Here is an 18,312-nt window from a genome sequence, read left to right on the forward strand (position 1 = left end):
ATTTTTTGTCTGCTTGAATACAAGGAGTCCCATTTTCAGCATTGCGTGGTTAAAAATGCGCTCCTATTTTTAGGCCTTCATAAAGTATCGTACTGTGCACGGGGCCACAGCACTTCATAGACTTAGGGTACAATCAATATGGAGTCATTGCTTGGGACTAAAGGTTGATCAATACCCATTATTAGTAGTCAGGGAGGCCAATAAACAATATTCATCTGCAGTAAAAGTTATTTCAACATGACGTCAGTAAGAAGCTGGACAAGGCTTCAAGTTGTTAATATTATTTGGTAGGATATGTTTAATGTTAGAGTTGATTTAGCAGCAAACAGCTTTAATATTTGCATCTCAAAATATGGGCAATATTCAGAAAATGGGTCCAAATAAGTGATTTTTCTACATGAGAATAACTTGCAAGATAATCCATTTCATAGCAATCTGTGGATTTAATACATGGTGAGGTTGATTTCAAACATGTATACAGTTTACTTGCAATATCACAGATTTCCGTTTGTCTTGACAACAGGTTTGAAACATTTATTTAAAAAATTCCCCACAATGTGAGTTTCACCCTTTCACTCAGAGTTTTGGGTGAAGACCAATTATGCAAATGAGATTCTGTCACACAATCCCACAGCACAAATAGTGTCACATGATCACAGTCCTCCTGAAGTTGGAAGTTCTCCAAACATTCACCTTAGTGGTGCTACACACAAGTACCAAAGTACCTTTACGGAGGTCTGAGTCACATGCGGTGGATGTTGTTGTGATCCATGAACTGTTTGAGGTTGTGAAGGTTGTCCCACCACTTGAAGAGGAAGGTCTCTGCGATGAGTTTGAACCAGGGAGTTATCTTCAGCTCTTGACGCTCGGCCTTGTCCAGCATCTCCTGGAGCTCCTCTTTGCTCACGTAACAGTGGCTTTGAATTTCATTGGGGTCTGGACTCACATCCACGTCCTAGAGGGACACGGTCCATAATGTCAGTCGGCAATTCTTAATTTTTGTCACAAAAGAGAACTAATTATGGGGTTGTTTGGTTTTCTCCAGTAGAGTGAAGTATAAACCACTGGACTATTTCCTTTGTTGGTGCTCTGGAGTTCTTCTTTGAACCAAGCAGCCTCCCCTAGCCTGCCATTTTGCACCTCGAGTTAGCACACCACTGTACATGTTCCAAGGTGGTAGAGAATGATTATTTCACAATAAAAGCACAGAAAACAACTGGTGGAAATGTGACATCATCGACTTAAAAAGGTCATTATCCAACATGTAAAGACTTCCTTGTGGTCTACACCATGTGTCATAGCACTTCTTTAGTCTGCATGTTACTTTACAGATCTTCTTCAGGATCACTTGCTGACCAAAGTTACAACTACACACGGCCACAGTGGAAGATGCATGTGCATGTATGAGCCAGTCTGCCCCACAACAAGACAATAGAGACAAATAAGGAACTTAGTGACTACAAGTGAATAAAAGCTCTGTGGGTAAAACACCAGCATGTATGTTGAGATGTGCTTACTTTCCATCGTATTTAAGTCTTATGTCCCGCCCCCTGACAGCTTGTACCACGTCATCAACTAACCATTAGGATAGTTAGTCATTCAATGTATACTCTTTCATAACGACATAATCAAATGGTTTGTTGCTTCTTTTGGACTCATTTTGTAAGTTTATTACATAAACTTAGTAATTGTAGAAAAAAACTAATGTGTCCTGTGTTCCTGTAGCCCTAACACAGAATTGATGCTACGCCACCTTTTTTTCCCAAATAAGAATTAATAAGAGAACCGTTACAGAACCGAATCGTTAAGCAGAATCGAAAGTGGAATTGGAAATGGAATATTTGATCATTTCCTTTCCTTACGCAAAGCTCTTGGGTTAAACCTCTACTTTAATGGAGGTTTCTGCTTGGGTTAAACCTCTACTTTATGGAGGTTTCTGCTTGGGTTAAACCTCTACTTTAATGGAGGTTTCTGCTTGGGTTAAACCTCTACTTTAATGGAGGTTTCTGCCTGGGTTAAACCTCTACTTTAATGGAGGTTTCTGCCTGGGTTAAACCTCTACTTTAATGGAGGTTTCTGCCTGGGTTAAACCTCTACTTTAATGGAGGTTTCTGCTTGGGTTAAACCTCTACTTTAATGGAGGTTTCTGCTTGGGTTAAACCTCTGCTTGATTGATTGACTGAAACTTTTATTAGTAGATTGCACAGTACAGTACATATTCTGTACAATGGACCACTATATGGTAACACCCCAATAAGTTTTTCAACTTGTTTAAGTCGGAGTTCACCTTCATCAATTCATGGTAAACACTTTAATGGAGGTTTCTGCTTGGGTTAAACCTCTACTTTAATGGAGGTTTCTGCTTGGGTTAAACCTCTACTTTAATGGAGGTTTCTGCTTGGGTTAAACCTCTACTTTAATGGAGGTTTCTGCTTGGGTTAAACCTCTACTTTAATGGAGGTTTCTGCTTGGGTTAAACCTCTACTTTATGGAGGTATCTGCTTGGGTTAAACCTCTACTTTAATGGAGGTATCTGCTTGGGTTAAACCTCTACTTTAATGGAGGTATCTGCCTGGGTTAAACCTCTACTTTAATGGAGGTATCTGCTTGGGTTAAACCTCTACTTTATGGAGGTATCTGCTTGGGTTAAACCTCTACTTTAATGGAGGTTTCTGCTTGGGTTAAACCTCTACTTTATGGAGGTATCTGCTTGGGTTAAACCTCTACTTTAATGGAGGTATCTGCCTGGGTTAAACCTCTACTTTAATGGAGGTATCTGCTTGGGTTAAACCTCTACTTTATGGAGGTATCTGCTTGGGTTAAACCTCTACTTTAATGGAGGTATCTGCTTGGGTTAAACCTCTACTTTAATGGAGGTTTCTGCTTGGGTTAAACCTCTACTTTAATGGAGGTATCTGCTTGGGTTAAACCTCTACTTTAATGGAGGTATCTGCCTGGGTTAAACCTCTACTTTAATGGAGGTATCTGCTTGGGTTAAACCTCTACTTTATGGAGGTATCTGCTTGGGTTAAACCTCTACTTTAATGGAGGTTTCTGCTTGGGTTAAACCTCTACTTTATGGAGGTATCTGCTTGGGTTAAACCTCTACTTTAATGGAGGTTTCTGCTTGGGTTAAACCTCTACTTTAATGGAGGTTTCTGCTTGGGTTAAACCTCTACTTTAATGGAGGTTTCTGCTTGGGTTAAACCTCTACTTTAATGGAGGTTTTTGCTTGGGTTAAACCTCTACTTTAATGGAGGTATCTGCTTGGGTTAAACCTCTACTTTATGGAGGTATCTGCTTGGGTTAAACCTCTACTTTAATGGAGGTTTCTGCTTGGGTTAAACCTCTACTTTATGGAGGTATCTGCTTGGGTTAAACCTCTACTTTAATGGAGGTATCTGCCTGGGTTAAACCTCTACTTTAATGGAGGTATCTGCTTGGGTTAAACCTCTACTTTATGGAGGTATCTGCTTGGGTTAAACCTCTACTTTAATGGAGGTATCTGCTTGGGTTAAACCTCTACTTTAATGGAGGTTTCTGCTTGGGTTAAACCTCTACTTTAATGGAGGTATCTGCTTGGGTTAAACCTCTACTTTAATGGAGGTATCTGCCTGGGTTAAACCTCTACTTTAATGGAGGTATCTGCTTGGGTTAAACCTCTACTTTATGGAGGTATCTGCTTGGGTTAAACCTCTACTTTAATGGAGGTTTCTGCTTGGGTTAAACCTCTACTTTATGGAGGTATCTGCTTGGGTTAAACCTCTACTTTAATGGAGGTTTCTGCTTGGGTTAAACCTCTACTTTAATGGAGGTTTCTGCTTGGGTTAAACCTCTACTTTAATGGAGGTTTCTGCTTGGGTTAAACCTCTACTTTATGGAGGTATCTGCTCGGGTTAAACCTCTACTTTAATGGAGGTTTCTGCTTGGGTTAAACCCCTACTTTAATGGAGGTTTCTGCTTGGGTTAAACCTCTACTTTAATGGAGGTTTCTGCTTGGGTTAAACCTCTACTTTAATGGAGGTTTCTGCTTGGGTTAAACCCCTACTTTAATGGAGGTTTCTGCTTGGGTTAAACCTCTACTTTAATGGAGGTTTCTGCTTGGGTTAAACCTCTACTTTAATGGAGGTTTCTGCTTGGGTTAAACCTCTACTTTATGGAGGTATCTGCTTGGGTTAAACCTCTACTTTAATGGAGGTATCTGCTTGGGTTAAACCTCTACTTTAATGGAGGTATCTGCCTGGGTTAAACCTCTACTTTAATGGAGGTATCTGCTTGGGTTAAACCTCTACTTTATGGAGGTATCTGCTTGGGTTAAACCTCTACTTTAATGGAGGTTTCTGCTTGGGTTAAACCTCTACTTTATGGAGGTATCTGCTTGGGTTAAACCTCTACTTTAATGGAGGTTTCTGCTTGGGTTAAACCTCTACTTTAATGGAGGTTTCTGCTTGGGTTAAACCTCTACTTTAATGGAGGTTTCTGCTTGGGTTAAACCTCTACTTTATGGAGGTATCTGCTCGGGTTAAACCTCTACTTTAATGGAGGTTTCTGCTTGGGTTAAACCCCTACTTTAATGGAGGTTTCTGCTTGGGTTAAACCTCTACTTTAATGGAGGTTTCTGCTTGGGTTAAACCTCTACTTTAATGGAGGTTTCTGCTTGGGTTAAACCTCTACTTTAATGGAGGTTTCTGCTTGGGTTAAACCTCTACTTTAATGGAGGTTTCTGCTTGGGTTAAACCTCTACTTTAATGGAGGTTTCTGCTTGGGTTAAACCTCTACTTTAATGGAGGTTTTTGCTTGGGTTGAACCTCTACTTTAATGGAGGTTTTTGCTTGGGTTAAACCTCTACTTTAATGGAGGTTTTTGCTTGGGTTAAACCTCTACTTTAATGGAGGTTTCTGCTTGGGTTAAACCTCTACTTTATGGAGGTTTCTGCTTGGGTTAAACCTCTACTTTAATGGAGGTTTCTGCTTGGGTTAAACCTCTACTTTAATGGAGGTTTCTGCTTGGGTTAAACCTCTACTTTAATGGAGGTTTTTGCTTGGGTTGAACCTCTACTTTAATGGAGGTTTTTGCTTGGGTTAAACCTCTACTTTAATGGAGGTTTCTGCTTGGGTTAAACCTCTACTTTATGGAAGTTTCTGCTTGGGTTAAAACCTCTACTTTAATGGAGGTTTCTGCTTGGGTTAAACCTCTACTTTAATGGAGGTTTCTGCTTGGGTTAAACCTCTACTTTAATGGAGGTTTCTGCTTGGGTTAAACCTCTACTTTAATGGAGGTTTCTGCTTGGGTTAAACCTCTACTTTAATGGAGGTTTTTGCTTGGGTTAAACCTCTACTTTAATGGAGGTTTTTGCTTGGGTTAAACCTCTACTTTAATGGAGGTTTCTGCCTGGGTTAAACCTCTACTTTAATGGAGGTTTCTGCTTGGGTTAAACCTCTACTTTAATGGAGGTTTCTGCTTGGGTTAAACCTCTACTTTAATGGAGGTTTCTGCTTGGGTTAAACCTCTACTTTAATGGAGGTTTTTGCTTGGGTTGAACCTCTACTTTAATGGAGGTTTTTGCTTGGGTTAAACCTCTACTTTAATGGAGGTTTCTGCTTGGGTTAAACCTCTACTTTATGGAGGTTTCTGCTTGGGTTAAACCTCTACTTTAATGGAGGTTTCTGCTTGGGTTAAACCTCTACTTTATGGAGGTTTCTGCTTGGGTTAAACCTCTACTTTAATGGAGGTTTCTGCTTGGGTTAAACCTCTACTTTAATGGAGGTTTCTGCTTGGGTTAAACCTCTACTTTAATGGAGGTTTCTGCTTGGGTTAAACCTCTACTTTAATGGAGGTTTTTGCTTGGGTTAAACCTCTACTTTAATGGAGGTTTCTGCCTGGGTTAAACCTCTACTTTAATGGAGGTTTCTGCTTGGGTTAAACCTCTACTTTAATGGAGGTTTCTGCTTGGGTTAAACCTCTACTTTAATGGAGGTTTCTGCTTGGGTTAAACCTCTACTTTAATGGAGGTTTTTGCTTGGGTTGAACCTCTACTTTAATGGAGGTTTTTGCTTGGGTTAAACCTCTACTTTAATGGAGGTTTCTGCTTGGGTTAAACCTCTACTTTATGGAGGTTTCTGCTTGGGTTAAACCTCTACTTTAATGGAGGTTTCTGCTTGGGTTAAACCTCTACTTTATGGAGGTTTCTGCTTGGGTTAAACCTCTACTTTAATGGAGGTTTCTGCTTGGGTTAAACCTCTACTTTAATGGAGGTTTTTGCTTGGGTTGAACCTCTACTTTAATGGAGGTTTTTGCTTGGGTTGAACCTCTACTTTAATGGAGGTTTTTGCTTGGGTTGAACCTCTACTTTAATGGAGGTATCTGCTGACGTGACGAAGGCAAAATACGTCACTAAGGTCTCAAATTCCAAAGGGCTTGTTTGCAGACACGATCAGGTAGAAAAGTTGGTTTTGCATAATCAGAGCCCTTCCAGGTTGGAGTTAAAATCTGCTGGCGTGGATGATGACGCAGCAAGTGACTTCCTGGATGAGATAAATGTAAGGATGTTTTCCCTGTTTTAAAAATGTTTTATTGAAGTATGTTAGAGTTTGTTACTCCGGTCTGCATCCCTCGTGTGTCCTATGTTGTGTCAGGCACATGTGGATTCAGGTACCAGTTTGGACGGACAAGGCGTCGTAGAAACAGACCTTGAAAAGTCAACTTCAGAACGTCTTGTGAGCAAGTCTAAGTCCATTGACACTTTTGGAGTTCAGGCCTACCTTCTGCATGAAAAGAATGTAGTCAATCTCATGCTCTCCCCAGACGCCGTCTGACTGGGCTTTGTAGTGAATCCTAGTCAGGTAGGTCATTTCATCGGGGGTTACCTGCCAACATCCAACGGTCAGTTGGATCAGACCAACCTGCCCCTCTGCTTCTGCCACTCTTACCTGCTCCATGGGAATACCCAGCTCTGCCTGCAGTCTCCTCTGAGCAGCTCTCCTCACTCCCACGGCGTGGCTCTCGTCCTGCTCACTGTCTGTGTGCAAGGGGTGACTGCAGCACGTGTTGGTGAAGCAGCCTGCAAGCCAGAGCACGACTTAGACCTCTGGAGCACGGGCAACCTCTCCTTCTTTTCTACACACCTGGAAATGTGATCTTGGCATCAGAGCGCTGCTGGAGGAGCAGCTTCTCCTCACTGTTGAAGAGGAAGACGCTGAAAGCTCTGTGCAACAAGCCTGCACACAATGAGAGGTTAGCTACAGACTACGAGGAGGACACCAGATGAGACCTACAAGTCACCTTTGTCAATGTTGGAGTTGAGGTGGCAGTTCTTTTTAGTGTCGGCGCCGACCCGTTGGTCGTTGTCGTCGATGAGGATGCACATCTCAGACAGCAGCTGCACCTGCTTCTGGTCCAGGTGGTCTATGGTGATCTCAGGCATGCTGGCTGAAGACTGCGGCCGCCTGCTGTTACTGCGCCACACACACGAGAGGCATTGCTACACATGCTCTACACCCCAGAATGTTCTGTGAAACTGCTGAGGGATCCCTACTGCCGAGCAGACAAATGACGACAACGCTGGGAAAGGAAGCCGCTAGTCGGCTGCATTTATGTTTGCAGCGGTGGTAATCCAGGTTAATATCACCATGCTTTTATTTTGAAGCTTCTATTGCACTGAACCGCGCACACACGTGTAAATGTTGTGTAACTACACACAAGTTAAGTGGCTGCTCAGTCATGATGATACAATTAGTGCAGTGGAATCTATGTGCAAACTTTCCAGTATAAAAACATTTAGATTGAGTCAAACATGCCTCACTTCATTCATTTTGTGTCCCACTGGCAGACTTTTTGTGCTGGCTTGTATTGAAGAGACTGAGGAAGCAGGCTTCCTATCGCACTAAGTTTTTATTACTGATGACAACCCACTTTTCTGAAAAAGTATGCCAAAGCAGACCTTTTTCACAGCAGCAGTGAAAACTTCTACTTGTTCAGCGGACCCTCTTTCAAGTGCACACTGATGTTAGCTTTTTGTACTGGATGTGGATATTACCCCTTTTTAGTCTTTATTATTGTAGTAATATGGTTGTTAAAGTTAAGGATTTGTGTGATTATTGATCATTTGTGAGAGCACCTTCTGTGTGTGTGTGTTGGCAGAGCAGCGTGTTGGTACGAGGATGCTTGAATATTTACCTCTTTGTTCTGTTTGACATACAGTACTTAATATTGTGTTCAAAGTCTACTCACCTTCACTATAATTGGGATTTTGTCCAGGCTGGAAGCCATTATTCATATTTACATCATGTAGCTTCACTATACAAACTTTTCTGTTTTTGATCCCGGTTCAAGAATAAACGGAGGTTAGCAGTTTTACGACACCTTTCGACAAACGGGGCCAATCTTTCACAGAAAATATAACATTTTGGGTCTCAAATTGTGCGTCCCCATTGACCATGTATGTTGATGTCTCCTTAAAGGGGCCAAACCAACTCTTCTTAACCATTGGTACCTTTGTGCTGTAGTCAATAAGTTCCTAATTTTTCACTGTCCTTTTGTTGTGGGGCAGACTGGCTCCTACAAGCACATGGCTGTTGCCATTTCTAATACAAAGTAGCGAATAATTTGAATCTAATCCCTCAGTAGTCAGGACAGCAGTCGAGGTGGAGGCACGTAAATAAGCGCCCACAAAGTGGCGCATCTTGAGGAGATTGTCAGAAAGCAGCAGAAAAACTGTCTGTAAAACAAGATCCATGCAACATTTTGACCAAAGAAGAAACCATTGAAGGTTACGTGGATGGCAAGAAAGTGCTTTATCCATCCATCCATTTTCTACCGCTTGTCCCTTTTAGGGTAGCGGGGGGGTCGCTGGTGCCTATCTCAGCTGCATTCGAGCGGAAGGCGGAGTACACCCTGGACAAGTCGCCACCTCAGTGCAGGGCCAACACAGATAGACATCATTCACACTCACATTCATACACTAGGGACCATTTAGTGTTGCCCATCAACTTATCCCCAAACAGAAAGATCCCGAGCCCGGGATTGAACCCACGACGACTCAGAACCTTCGTATTGTGAGGCAGATGCACTAACCCCTCCTGCACCGTGCTGTCGAAAGTGCTTTAGGTGTAGAAAATATGATTCTTTAGGATGCAATGGGCTGCGATGAGGTGGCGACTTGTCCAGGGTGTACCCCGCCTTCCGCCCGATTGTAGCTGAGATAGGCGCCAGCGACCCCCCCCCCCCCAAAAAAAGGGAATAAGCGTTAGAAAATGGATGGATGGAAGGATGCAATGGACCGGGATGACTTGGTGGACAGGCAGGTACTTGATGTAAACTGAACCAAATTAGGCAAGTTCCCCTGAGTATCAAAGCAACCCAAATATTTGTTTTACTTGAGAGGTTTGGCCCCCCAGGTCCTGGAAGACATACACACCTAGGTAAAACGGTTTAATACCTGTGTATTCAAACGTTTGGAAGTTTGCACTGGGCAATGCTGCAAACTTTAATATTGACCTCGTACAAAGTAAACGTGCCAACTTTGAAAAATAAAATAAAATAAAAAATCAAGTTCCTTGAATGATTTTTGTCTTTGATTTCTATTTTTTATGATAATCCCAATTAAACAAATGGCAAATAATTCAAGCAAAAATACACAAGTAAGACAATGTCGCTGTATGAACACCGCAAAAACAGTTAACAGTAAACAAATAACAAAAAAAAACATTTTAACAAGCTGCTGATCTATTGGTGTCGACATCTGGATCGACCCAGCCACTTACTACGCAGTATGACAGGACGAGGGAGTTATCTAACATAAACAGAGACGGATTGTTCCTCGGCCTTAAGCTATTTACCTCACTTTGTCACTCTCGGCAAGGAAAAAGCGACATAATGGAGTCTTACCTGGACGAAGCCCGGAAAGAAGTCACCGTTGGAGGACAGGCTGCCTGAGCACGAACAGGTGCGCTTGATTTTGATGCAGCGGCTCCCTGGCCGGCCACCATCCGCAGCACCGCCCACACCGCCCGCCCCATCAGGTCACCACAACTGCAAACCAATCACACGCCTCAACATGTGCTTGGAGGTAAAACCTGGCATGGACTTCACAAGTCTGGATCACAACGCAATACTAGGTGTATTTACAACAATGCAAGCATTAATATACTCACATTTGGAGTGATATACGGTGTACTGAAATACGACTACACCAGCAAATATATAAGGTAAGCATTGGTGCGGCAATGCTTTAGGTCAATTTCTATGAAGACTCGCAGACAATGTGTAAGATAAAATTCCATTTCTGGTTTTACCAGCGACTCTGCTCATCAACACGCCATCGGACCACTGCATCAAATGTGACCCGCTCCGCCCAAGCGTCCGATAAGGCAAGTATAAGCGTTTAAGGACATTGCGAGGACTGAGGAAGCATGACTGTAAAGACGTACTTGTTGTTGTGTGAGACAGCTGAACACTGCTTCCGACATTTCTCCTCTTTTGCCTTCGACTCCACTGGAGCGCGTCTACTTCCCCTCTGCGTCTGACGTCACCGCTCTTCTATTGGCAAAAATATTAGTGGCGTGAGCTCTGATTGGTTGTCGGCTGTGAAAACGTGACGTACACCGGAAGTCATTGCGCCTTCAACTGTAATACAATAAATACGTGACGTCTCAAATATTTTAAGCGCTTTAGATTGTTTGAATTTTCATTCAATATTAATGTGTACAACTGTGTTGGTCACCTTCATGTATTATCTCCCGTCTCCTTTTAGCGAAGACATTCAGCGGAGCGCGACACGAGCACTGCGTCTTACGTCACCGCGTTTCTATTGGCTGCTTTATGAGTAGCGTGAGCGCTCATTGGTTGGAGTAAAAACACGCCGCGACACGGAAGTCCGTTTCAAGTCTAACAAATACACGGAAGTCAGTTTCAAGTCGAAGAAAGCTTGACTAAAACATCGAAAGCAGACTTAAGGAATAACGTCCTGAGAGCGGAGACGTCACCACGTCACATCCGGTGAGCTGTCAGCGGCACGTGGTGAGAGTAGACATTGTTTGAATGTTTTTGGCGGTTGGCGTTATAGACATGTTAAAAGTAGACGCAGCATTGGCGGCTGTGACGCGAGAAATTGGGCCGCCATCTTGAAGTGGTGATGAGTAGCCGGCAAGCAGCCGAAACTGACGGTTGACAGGTAGAAAACAAAGATGCTAAACTGACGGTTGACAGGTAGGACACAAAGAGGCTAAGCTGACAGGTAGAAAACAAAGATGCTAAACTGACAGTTGACAGGTCGAAAACAAAGATGCTAAACTGACAGTTGACAGGTAGAAAACAAAGATGCTAAACTGACAGTTGACAAGTAGAAAACAAAGATGCTAAAGTGACAGTTGACAAGTAGAAAACAAAGATGCTAAAGTGACAGTTGACAGGTAGAAAACAAAGATGCTAAACTGACAGTTGACAGGTAGAAAACAAAGATGCTAAACTGACGGTTGACAGTTAGAAAACAAAGATGCTAAAGTGACAGTTGACAGTTAGAAAACAAAGATGCTAAAGTGACAGTTGACAGGTAGAAAACAAAGATGCTAAACTGACAGTTGACAGGTAGAAAACAAAGATGCTAAACTGACAGTTGACAGGTAGAAAACAAAGATGCTAAAGTGACAGTTGACAGGTAGAAAACAAAGATGCTAAAGTGACAGTTGACAGGTAGAAAACAAAGATGCTAAACTGACAGTTGACAGGTAGAAAACAAAGATGCTAAACTGACAGTTGACAGGTAGAAAACAAAGATGCTAAACTGACAGTTGACAGGTAGAAAACAAAGATGCTAAACTGACAGTTGACAGGTAGAAAACAAAGATGCTAAACTGACAGTTGACAGGTAGAAAACAAAGATGCTAAACTGACAATTGACAGGTAGAAAACAAAGATGCTAAACTGACAGTTGACAGGTAGAAAACAAAGATGCTAAGCTGACAGGTAGAAAACAAAGATGCTAAACTGACGGTTGACAGGTAGAAAACAAAGATGCTAAGCTGACAGGTAGAAAACAAAGATGCTAAACTGACAGTTTACAGGTAGAAAACAAAGATGCTAAACTGACAGTTGACAGGTAGAAAACAAAGATGCTAAAGTGACAGTTGACAGGTAAAAAACAAAGATGCTAAACTGACAGTTGACAGGTAGAAAACAAAGATGCTAAAGTGACAGTTGACAAGTAGAAAACAAAGATGCTAAAGTGACAGTTGACAGGTAGAAAACAAAGATGCTAAACTGACAGTTGACAGGTAGAAAACAAAAATGCTAAGCTGACAGGTAGAAAACAAAGATGCTAAACTGACAGTTGACAGTTAGAAAACAAAGATGCTAAAGTGACAGTTGACAGGTAGAAAACAAACATGCTAAACTGACGGTTGACAGGTAGAAAAACAAAGATGCTAAACTGACGGTTGACATGTAGAAAACAAAGATGCTAAAGTGACAGTTGACAGGTAGAAAACAAAGATGCTAAACTGACAGGTAGAAAACAAAGATGCTAAACTGACATTTGACGGATAGAAAACAAAGATGCTAAACTGACAGTTGACAAGTAGAAAACAAAGATGCTAAACTGACAGTTGACAAGTAGAAAACAAAGATGCTAAAGTGACAGTTGACAGGTAGAAAACAAAGATGCTAAACTGACAGTTGACAGGTAGAAAACAAAGATGCTAAACTGACGGTTGACAGTTAGAAAACAAAGATGCTAAAGTGACAGTTGACAGGTAGAAAACAAAGATGCTAAAGTGACAGTTGACAGGTAGAAAACAAAGATGCTAAACTGACAGTTGACAGGTAGAAAACAAAGATGCTAAACTGACAGTTGACAGGTAGAAAACAAAGATGCTAAAGTGACAGTTGACAGGTAGAAAACAAAGATGCTAAAGTGACAGTTGACAGGTAGAAAACAAAGATGCTAAACTGACAGTTGACAGGTAGAAAACAAAGATGCTAAACTGACAGTTGACAGGTAGAAAACAAAGATGCTAAACTGACAGTTGACAGGTAGAAAACAAAGATGCTAAACTGACAGTTGACAGGTAGAAAACAAAGATGCTAAACTGACAGTTGACAGGTAGAAAACAAAGATGCTAAACTGACAGTTGACAGGTAGAAAACAAAGATGCTAAGCTGACAGGTAGAAAACAAAGATGCTAAACTGACGGTTGACAGGTAGAAAACAAAGATGCTAAGCTGACAGGTAGAAAACAAAGATGCTAAACTGACAGTTTACAGGTAGAAAACAAAGATGCTAAACTGACAGTTGACAGGTAGAAAACAAAGATGCTAAAGTGACAGTTGACAGGTAAAAAACAAAGATGCTAAACTGACAGTTGACAGGTAGAAAACAAAGATGCTAAAGTGACAGTTGACAAGTAGAAAACAAAGATGCTAAAGTGACAGTTGACAGGTAGAAAACAAAGATGCTAAACTGACAGTTGACAGGTAGAAAACAAAAATGCTAAGCTGACAGGTAGAAAACAAAGATGCTAAACTGACAGTTGACAGTTAGAAAACAAAGATGCTAAAGTGACAGTTGACAGTTAGAAAACAAACATGCTAAACTGACGGTTGACAGGTAGAAAAACAAAGATGCTAAACTGACAGTTGACATGTAGAAAACAAAGATGCTAAAGTGACAGTTGACAGGTAGAAAACAAAGATGCTAAACTGACAGGTAGAAAACAAAGATGCTAAACTGACATTTGACGGATAGAAAACAAAGATGCTAAACTGACAGTTGACAAGTAGAAAACAAAGATGCTAAACTGACAGTTGACAAGTAGAAAACAAAGATGCTAAAGTGACAGTTGACAGGTAGAAAACAAAGATGCTAAAGTGACAGTTGACAGGTAGAAAACAAAGATGCTAAAGTGACAGTTGACAGGTAGAAAACAAAGATGCTAAAGTGACAGTTGACAGGTAGAAAACAAAGATGCTAAAGTGACAGTTGACAGGTAGAAAACAAAGATGCTAAAGTGACAGTTGACAGGTAGAAAACAAAGATGCTAAAGTGACAGTTGACAGGTAGAAAACAAAGATGCTAAAGTGACAGTTGACAAGTAGAAAACAAAGATGCTAAAGTGACAGTTGACAGGTAAAAAACAAAGATGCTAAACTGACAGTTGACAGGTAGAAAACAAAGATGCTAAAGTGACAGTTGACAAGTAGAAAACAAAGATGCTAAAGTGACAGTTGACAGGTAGAAAACAAAGATGCTAAACTGACAGTTGACAGGTAGAAAACAAAAATGCTAAGCTGACAGGTAGAAAACAAAGATGCTAAACTGACAGTTGACAGTTAGAAAACAAAGATGCTAAAGTGACAGTTGACAGGTAGAAAACAAACATGCTAAACTGACGGTTGACAGGTAGAAAAACAAAGATGCTAAACTGACAGTTGACATGTAGAAAACAAAGATGCTAAAGTGACAGTTGACAGGTAGAAAACAAAGATGCTAAACTGACAGGTAGAAAACAAAGATGCTAAACTGACATTTGACGGATAGAAAACAAAGATGCTAAACTGACAGTTGACATGTAGAAAACAAAGATGCTAAACTGACAGTTGACAAGTAGAAAACAAAGATGCTAAAGTGACAGTTGACAGGTAGAAAACAAAGATGCTAAAGTGACAGTTGACAGGTAGAAAACAAAGATGCTAAAGTGACAGTTGACAGGTAGAAAACAAAGATGCTAAAGTGACAGTTGACAGGTAGAAAACAAAGATGCTAAAGTGACAGTTGACAGGTAGAAAACAAAGATGCTAAACTGACAGGTAGAAAACAAAGATGCTAAACTGACATTTGACGGATAGAAAACAAAGATGCTAAACTGACAGTTGACATGTAGAAAACAAAGATGCTAAACTGACAGTTGACAAGTAGAAAACAAAGATGCTAAAGTGACAGTTGACAGGTAGAAAACAAAGATGCTAAAGTGACAGTTGACAGGTAGAAAACAAAGATGCTAAAGTGACAGTTGACAGGTAGAAAACAAAGATGCTAAAGTGACAGTTGACAGGTAGAAAACAAAGATGCTAAAGTGACAGTTGACAGGTAGAAAACAAAGATGGTGTTCAGTGTTTTCCTGCTTGAATGAGCGGACTGTTGAAAATAGGAATTGGGGGATTACTTTTCACAAGTGATATTTAACATTAATGTACTTGATTGATTGATTATTTGAAACTTGTTTTAGTAGATTGCACAGTTCAGTACATATTCCCTACATTTTACCATTAAATGGTAACACCCAGGTATGTTTTTCAGCCTGTTTAAGTCGGAGTCCACGTTAATCACTTCATGTTAAATCCATGGTTGTATTTTGTGAAAAGAATATCACCACAGAGTTGAGAAGGAGCAAAGATCTTCAATAGTACTAATATCCTAGCCGCTAGCAAACAAAAGTATGACCATAATAGAATTGCTTGTCAATGAAAATAATTAAATTATTTTGTCAGAATGCACCAGAATGCTTCTTTTGAATGTGAAAATCACAAACAAATCTTCTGGGGGAGGATGACCGCCTGCAGGGGTTTGGTTTACAAACTTTCAGGCCCACCTTAATCAAAATTCACTGATTATGATGCATTCTCATTTTAGGCAAAGTATAAGACAATACTTTCTTAACAGTATAATTTTAACCAGGATTAAGTCTTCAAGTAACAATATTCAAATACTAACATTGTTGGGTAAGACAGAATTTGCTTTTATTCTGAATCCGGTGAAACAGATTGGTGGTTTTAGCTGATATGAAGACTTTCAGGTGTTTATATATGTTTATGTTGAAGTATTTGGCAGACACTTTTATCCAAAGCGACATACATAAAAAACACATATAAAACAATCACTGTAAACATGATCATTTAAGGGAAGAATGTAATACAAAACATCAATACAAAGTGTCAAGGCAGAATAAACTACAGTATATAGGTCCCTAAGATACAGTATATAGATATCTAATGTGTTCATACAAATCACGTTTCCATATGAGTTGGGAAATTGTGTTAGATGTAAATATAAACGGAATACAATTATTTGCAAATCCTTTTCAAGCCATATTCAGTTGAATATGCTACAAAGACAACATATTTGATGTTCAAACTCATAAACTTTATTTTTTTTTGCAAATAATAATTAACTTAGAATTTCATGGCTGCAACACGTGACAAAGTAGTTGGGAAAGGGCATGTTCACCACTGTGTTACATCACCTTTTCTTTTAACAACACTCAATAAATGTTTGGGAACTGAGGAAACTAATTGTTAAAGCTTTGAAAGTGGAATTCTTTCCCATTCTTGTTTTATGTAGAGCTTCAGTCCTTCAACACTCCGGGGTCTCCGCTGTCGTATTTTACGCTTCATAATGCACCACACATTTTCCGTGGGAGACAGGTCTGGACTGCAGGCGGCCAGGAAAGTACCCGCACTCTTTTTTTTTTTACCAAGCCACACTGTTGTAACACTTGTCTTGCTGAAATAAGCAGGGGCGTCCATGATAACGTTGCTTGGAAGACAACATATGTTGTTCCAAAAGCTGTATGTACCTTTCAGCATTAATGGTGCCTTCACAGATGTGTAAGTTACCCATGCCTTGGGCACTAATACACATTTTTGAGAAATGAAACGGTACAAAAACAATGCAGTTATAAAGTTAATAACGTTAGCACAGACACTTGTAAACGTGTTGGCATATTAGCTGCCAGCTAGACGACATTACGAGAGTATGTACAAACATGTATGGAAACACTACTATCAAATGTGACTGTTTAGTTAATATGAAGTGTTGTAGTTATATTGTAAACCAAAATAACGCTGATTGAAAATGATGAATGTAGAAACCTTACGAGTAGACACGCTATGGACAACTACAAACCCCGTTTCCACAAGAGTTGGGAAATTGTGTTAGATGTAAATATAAACAGAATACAATGATTTGCAAATCCTTTTCAAGCCATTTTCAGTTGAATATGCTACAAAGACAACATATTTGATGTTCAAACTCATAAACTTTATTTTGTTTTTGCAAATAATAATTAACTTAGAATTTCATGGCTGCAACACGTGCCAAAGTAGTTGGGAAAGGGCATGTTCACCACTGCACGGTTTCCCACACATTCATTTATTTGTGGCAGCCCGCCACGAAAGAATTACGGCCGCCAAAATGTAAAAAAAATTTTAAAATTGTTTTTTTTCTTTTACAGCTTTTGACTCGCTCGACCGCTCATAAAAGCAATGGGACTCTGTCTGTGAATGGAGCTTGTAGTTACCTATTATATAAATACATATATATTATTAAAATATGCATATAAATATGTAAATAAAGTGTTGTAATTATATTACAACTCCACGTTCTTCTTGGTCATCGCCGCCGCCGCTGCCACAGTCCGGGGTCTCCGCTGTCCTATTTTACACTTCATAATGCGCCACACATTTTCCATGGAAGACAGGTTTGGACTGCAGATGGGCCAGGAAAGTACCCGCACTCTTTTTTTTACAAAGCCACGCTGTTGTAACACGTGCTGAATGTGGCTTGGCATTGTCTTGCTGAAATAAGCAGGGGCGTCCATGAAAAAGACGGCACTTAGATGGCAGCATATGTTGTTCCAAAAGCTGTATGTACCTTTCAGCATTAATGGTGCCTTCACAGATGTGTAAGTTACCCATGCCTTGGGCACTAATACACCTCCATACCATCACACATGCTGGCTTTTCAACTTTGCGTGGATAACAGTCTGGATGGTTCGCTTCCCCTTTGGTCCGGATGACACGATGTTGAATATTTCCAAAAAACAATTTGAAATGTGGACTCGTCAGACCAAAGAACATTTTTCCACTTTGCATCAGTCCATCTTAGATGATCTCGGGCCCAGAAAAGCCAGCGGCGTTTCTGGATGTTGTTGATAAATGGCTTTCGCTTTGCATAGTAGAGCTTTAACTTGCACTTACAGATGTAGCGACCAACTGTATTTAGTAACAAGGGTTTTCTGAAGTGTTCCTGAGCCCATGTGGTGATATCCTTTAGAGATTGATGTTGGTTTTTGATACAGTGCCGTCTGAGGCATCAAAGGTCATGGTCATGTTGGTTTCCGGCCATGCTGCTTACGTGGAGTGATTTCTCCAGATTCCCTGAACCTTTTGGTGATATTATGGAGCGTAGATGTTGAAATCCCTAAATTTCTTACAATTGCACTTTGAAAAAGGTTGTTCTTAAACTGTTTGACTATTTGCTCACGCAGTTGTGGACAAAGGGGTGTACCTCGCCCCATCCTTTCTTGTGAAAGACTGAGCATT

General features: G+C 40.5%; 2 protein-coding genes across 6 annotated transcripts in view; one reads left to right on the forward strand and one right to left on the reverse strand.

Moving 5' to 3' along the window:
* Nucleotides 1–423: 423 nt before the first annotated feature.
* On the reverse strand, nt 424–10,547 carry idi1 (isopentenyl-diphosphate delta isomerase 1). Of its 2 annotated transcripts, XM_061922408.1 has the most exons (7): nt 10,428–10,547; nt 9,886–10,029; nt 7,282–7,454; nt 7,125–7,217; nt 6,930–7,060; nt 6,762–6,866; nt 424–955 (listed from the first exon to the last, which is right to left on the reverse strand). In XM_061922408.1, the coding sequence occupies exons 2-7, from the start codon at nt 10,014–10,016 to the stop codon at nt 743–745; spliced, it is 846 nt and encodes a 281-aa protein (XP_061778392.1). In that variant the 5' UTR covers nt 10,017–10,029; nt 10,428–10,547; the 3' UTR covers nt 424–742. The 2 variants fall into 2 exon arrangements, with proteins under 2 accessions (XP_061778392.1, XP_061778393.1); XM_061922409.1 differs by lacking the exon at nt 9,886–10,029 and having other exon boundaries at nt 10,428–10,523.
* Nucleotides 10,227–18,312, forward strand: part of LOC133569785 (WD repeat-containing protein 37-like) — a 37,127-nt gene continuing 29,041 nt past the window's right edge. For 2 of the 4 annotated variants that reach the window (XM_061922403.1, XM_061922406.1), the window contains exon 1: nt 10,227–10,371. The gene's annotated coding sequence lies outside the window, so the exon portion shown is untranslated. Of the gene's footprint in view, nt 10,372–10,835; nt 11,017–18,312 lie in introns of those variants that run through there. The other 2 variants (XM_061922404.1, XM_061922405.1) reach the window with 2 other exon arrangements.

This window comes from Nerophis ophidion, linkage group LG15 (genome assembly GCF_033978795.1).
Source record: "Nerophis ophidion isolate RoL-2023_Sa linkage group LG15, RoL_Noph_v1.0, whole genome shotgun sequence".
Classification (NCBI taxonomy): domain Eukaryota; kingdom Metazoa; phylum Chordata; class Actinopteri; order Syngnathiformes; family Syngnathidae; genus Nerophis; species Nerophis ophidion.

What these genes read in the sequence shown, in the direction of transcription:
- idi1 (XM_061922408.1), bottom strand. Translation starts at nt 10,016, where the DNA reads ATGGGGCGGGCGGTGTGGGCGGTGCTGCGGATGGTGGCCGGCCAGGGA. An exon ending in TGCCAAGATCACATTTCCAG is followed by an intron (nt 7,061 to 7,124) that starts GTGTGTAGAAAA and finishes TCTGGCTTGCAG; the next exon opens with GCTGCTTCACCAACACGTGC. An exon ending in TGGGTATTCCCATGGAGCAG is followed by an intron (nt 6,867 to 6,929) that starts GTAAGAGTGGCA and finishes GGATGTTGGCAG; the next exon opens with GTAACCCCCGATGAAATGAC.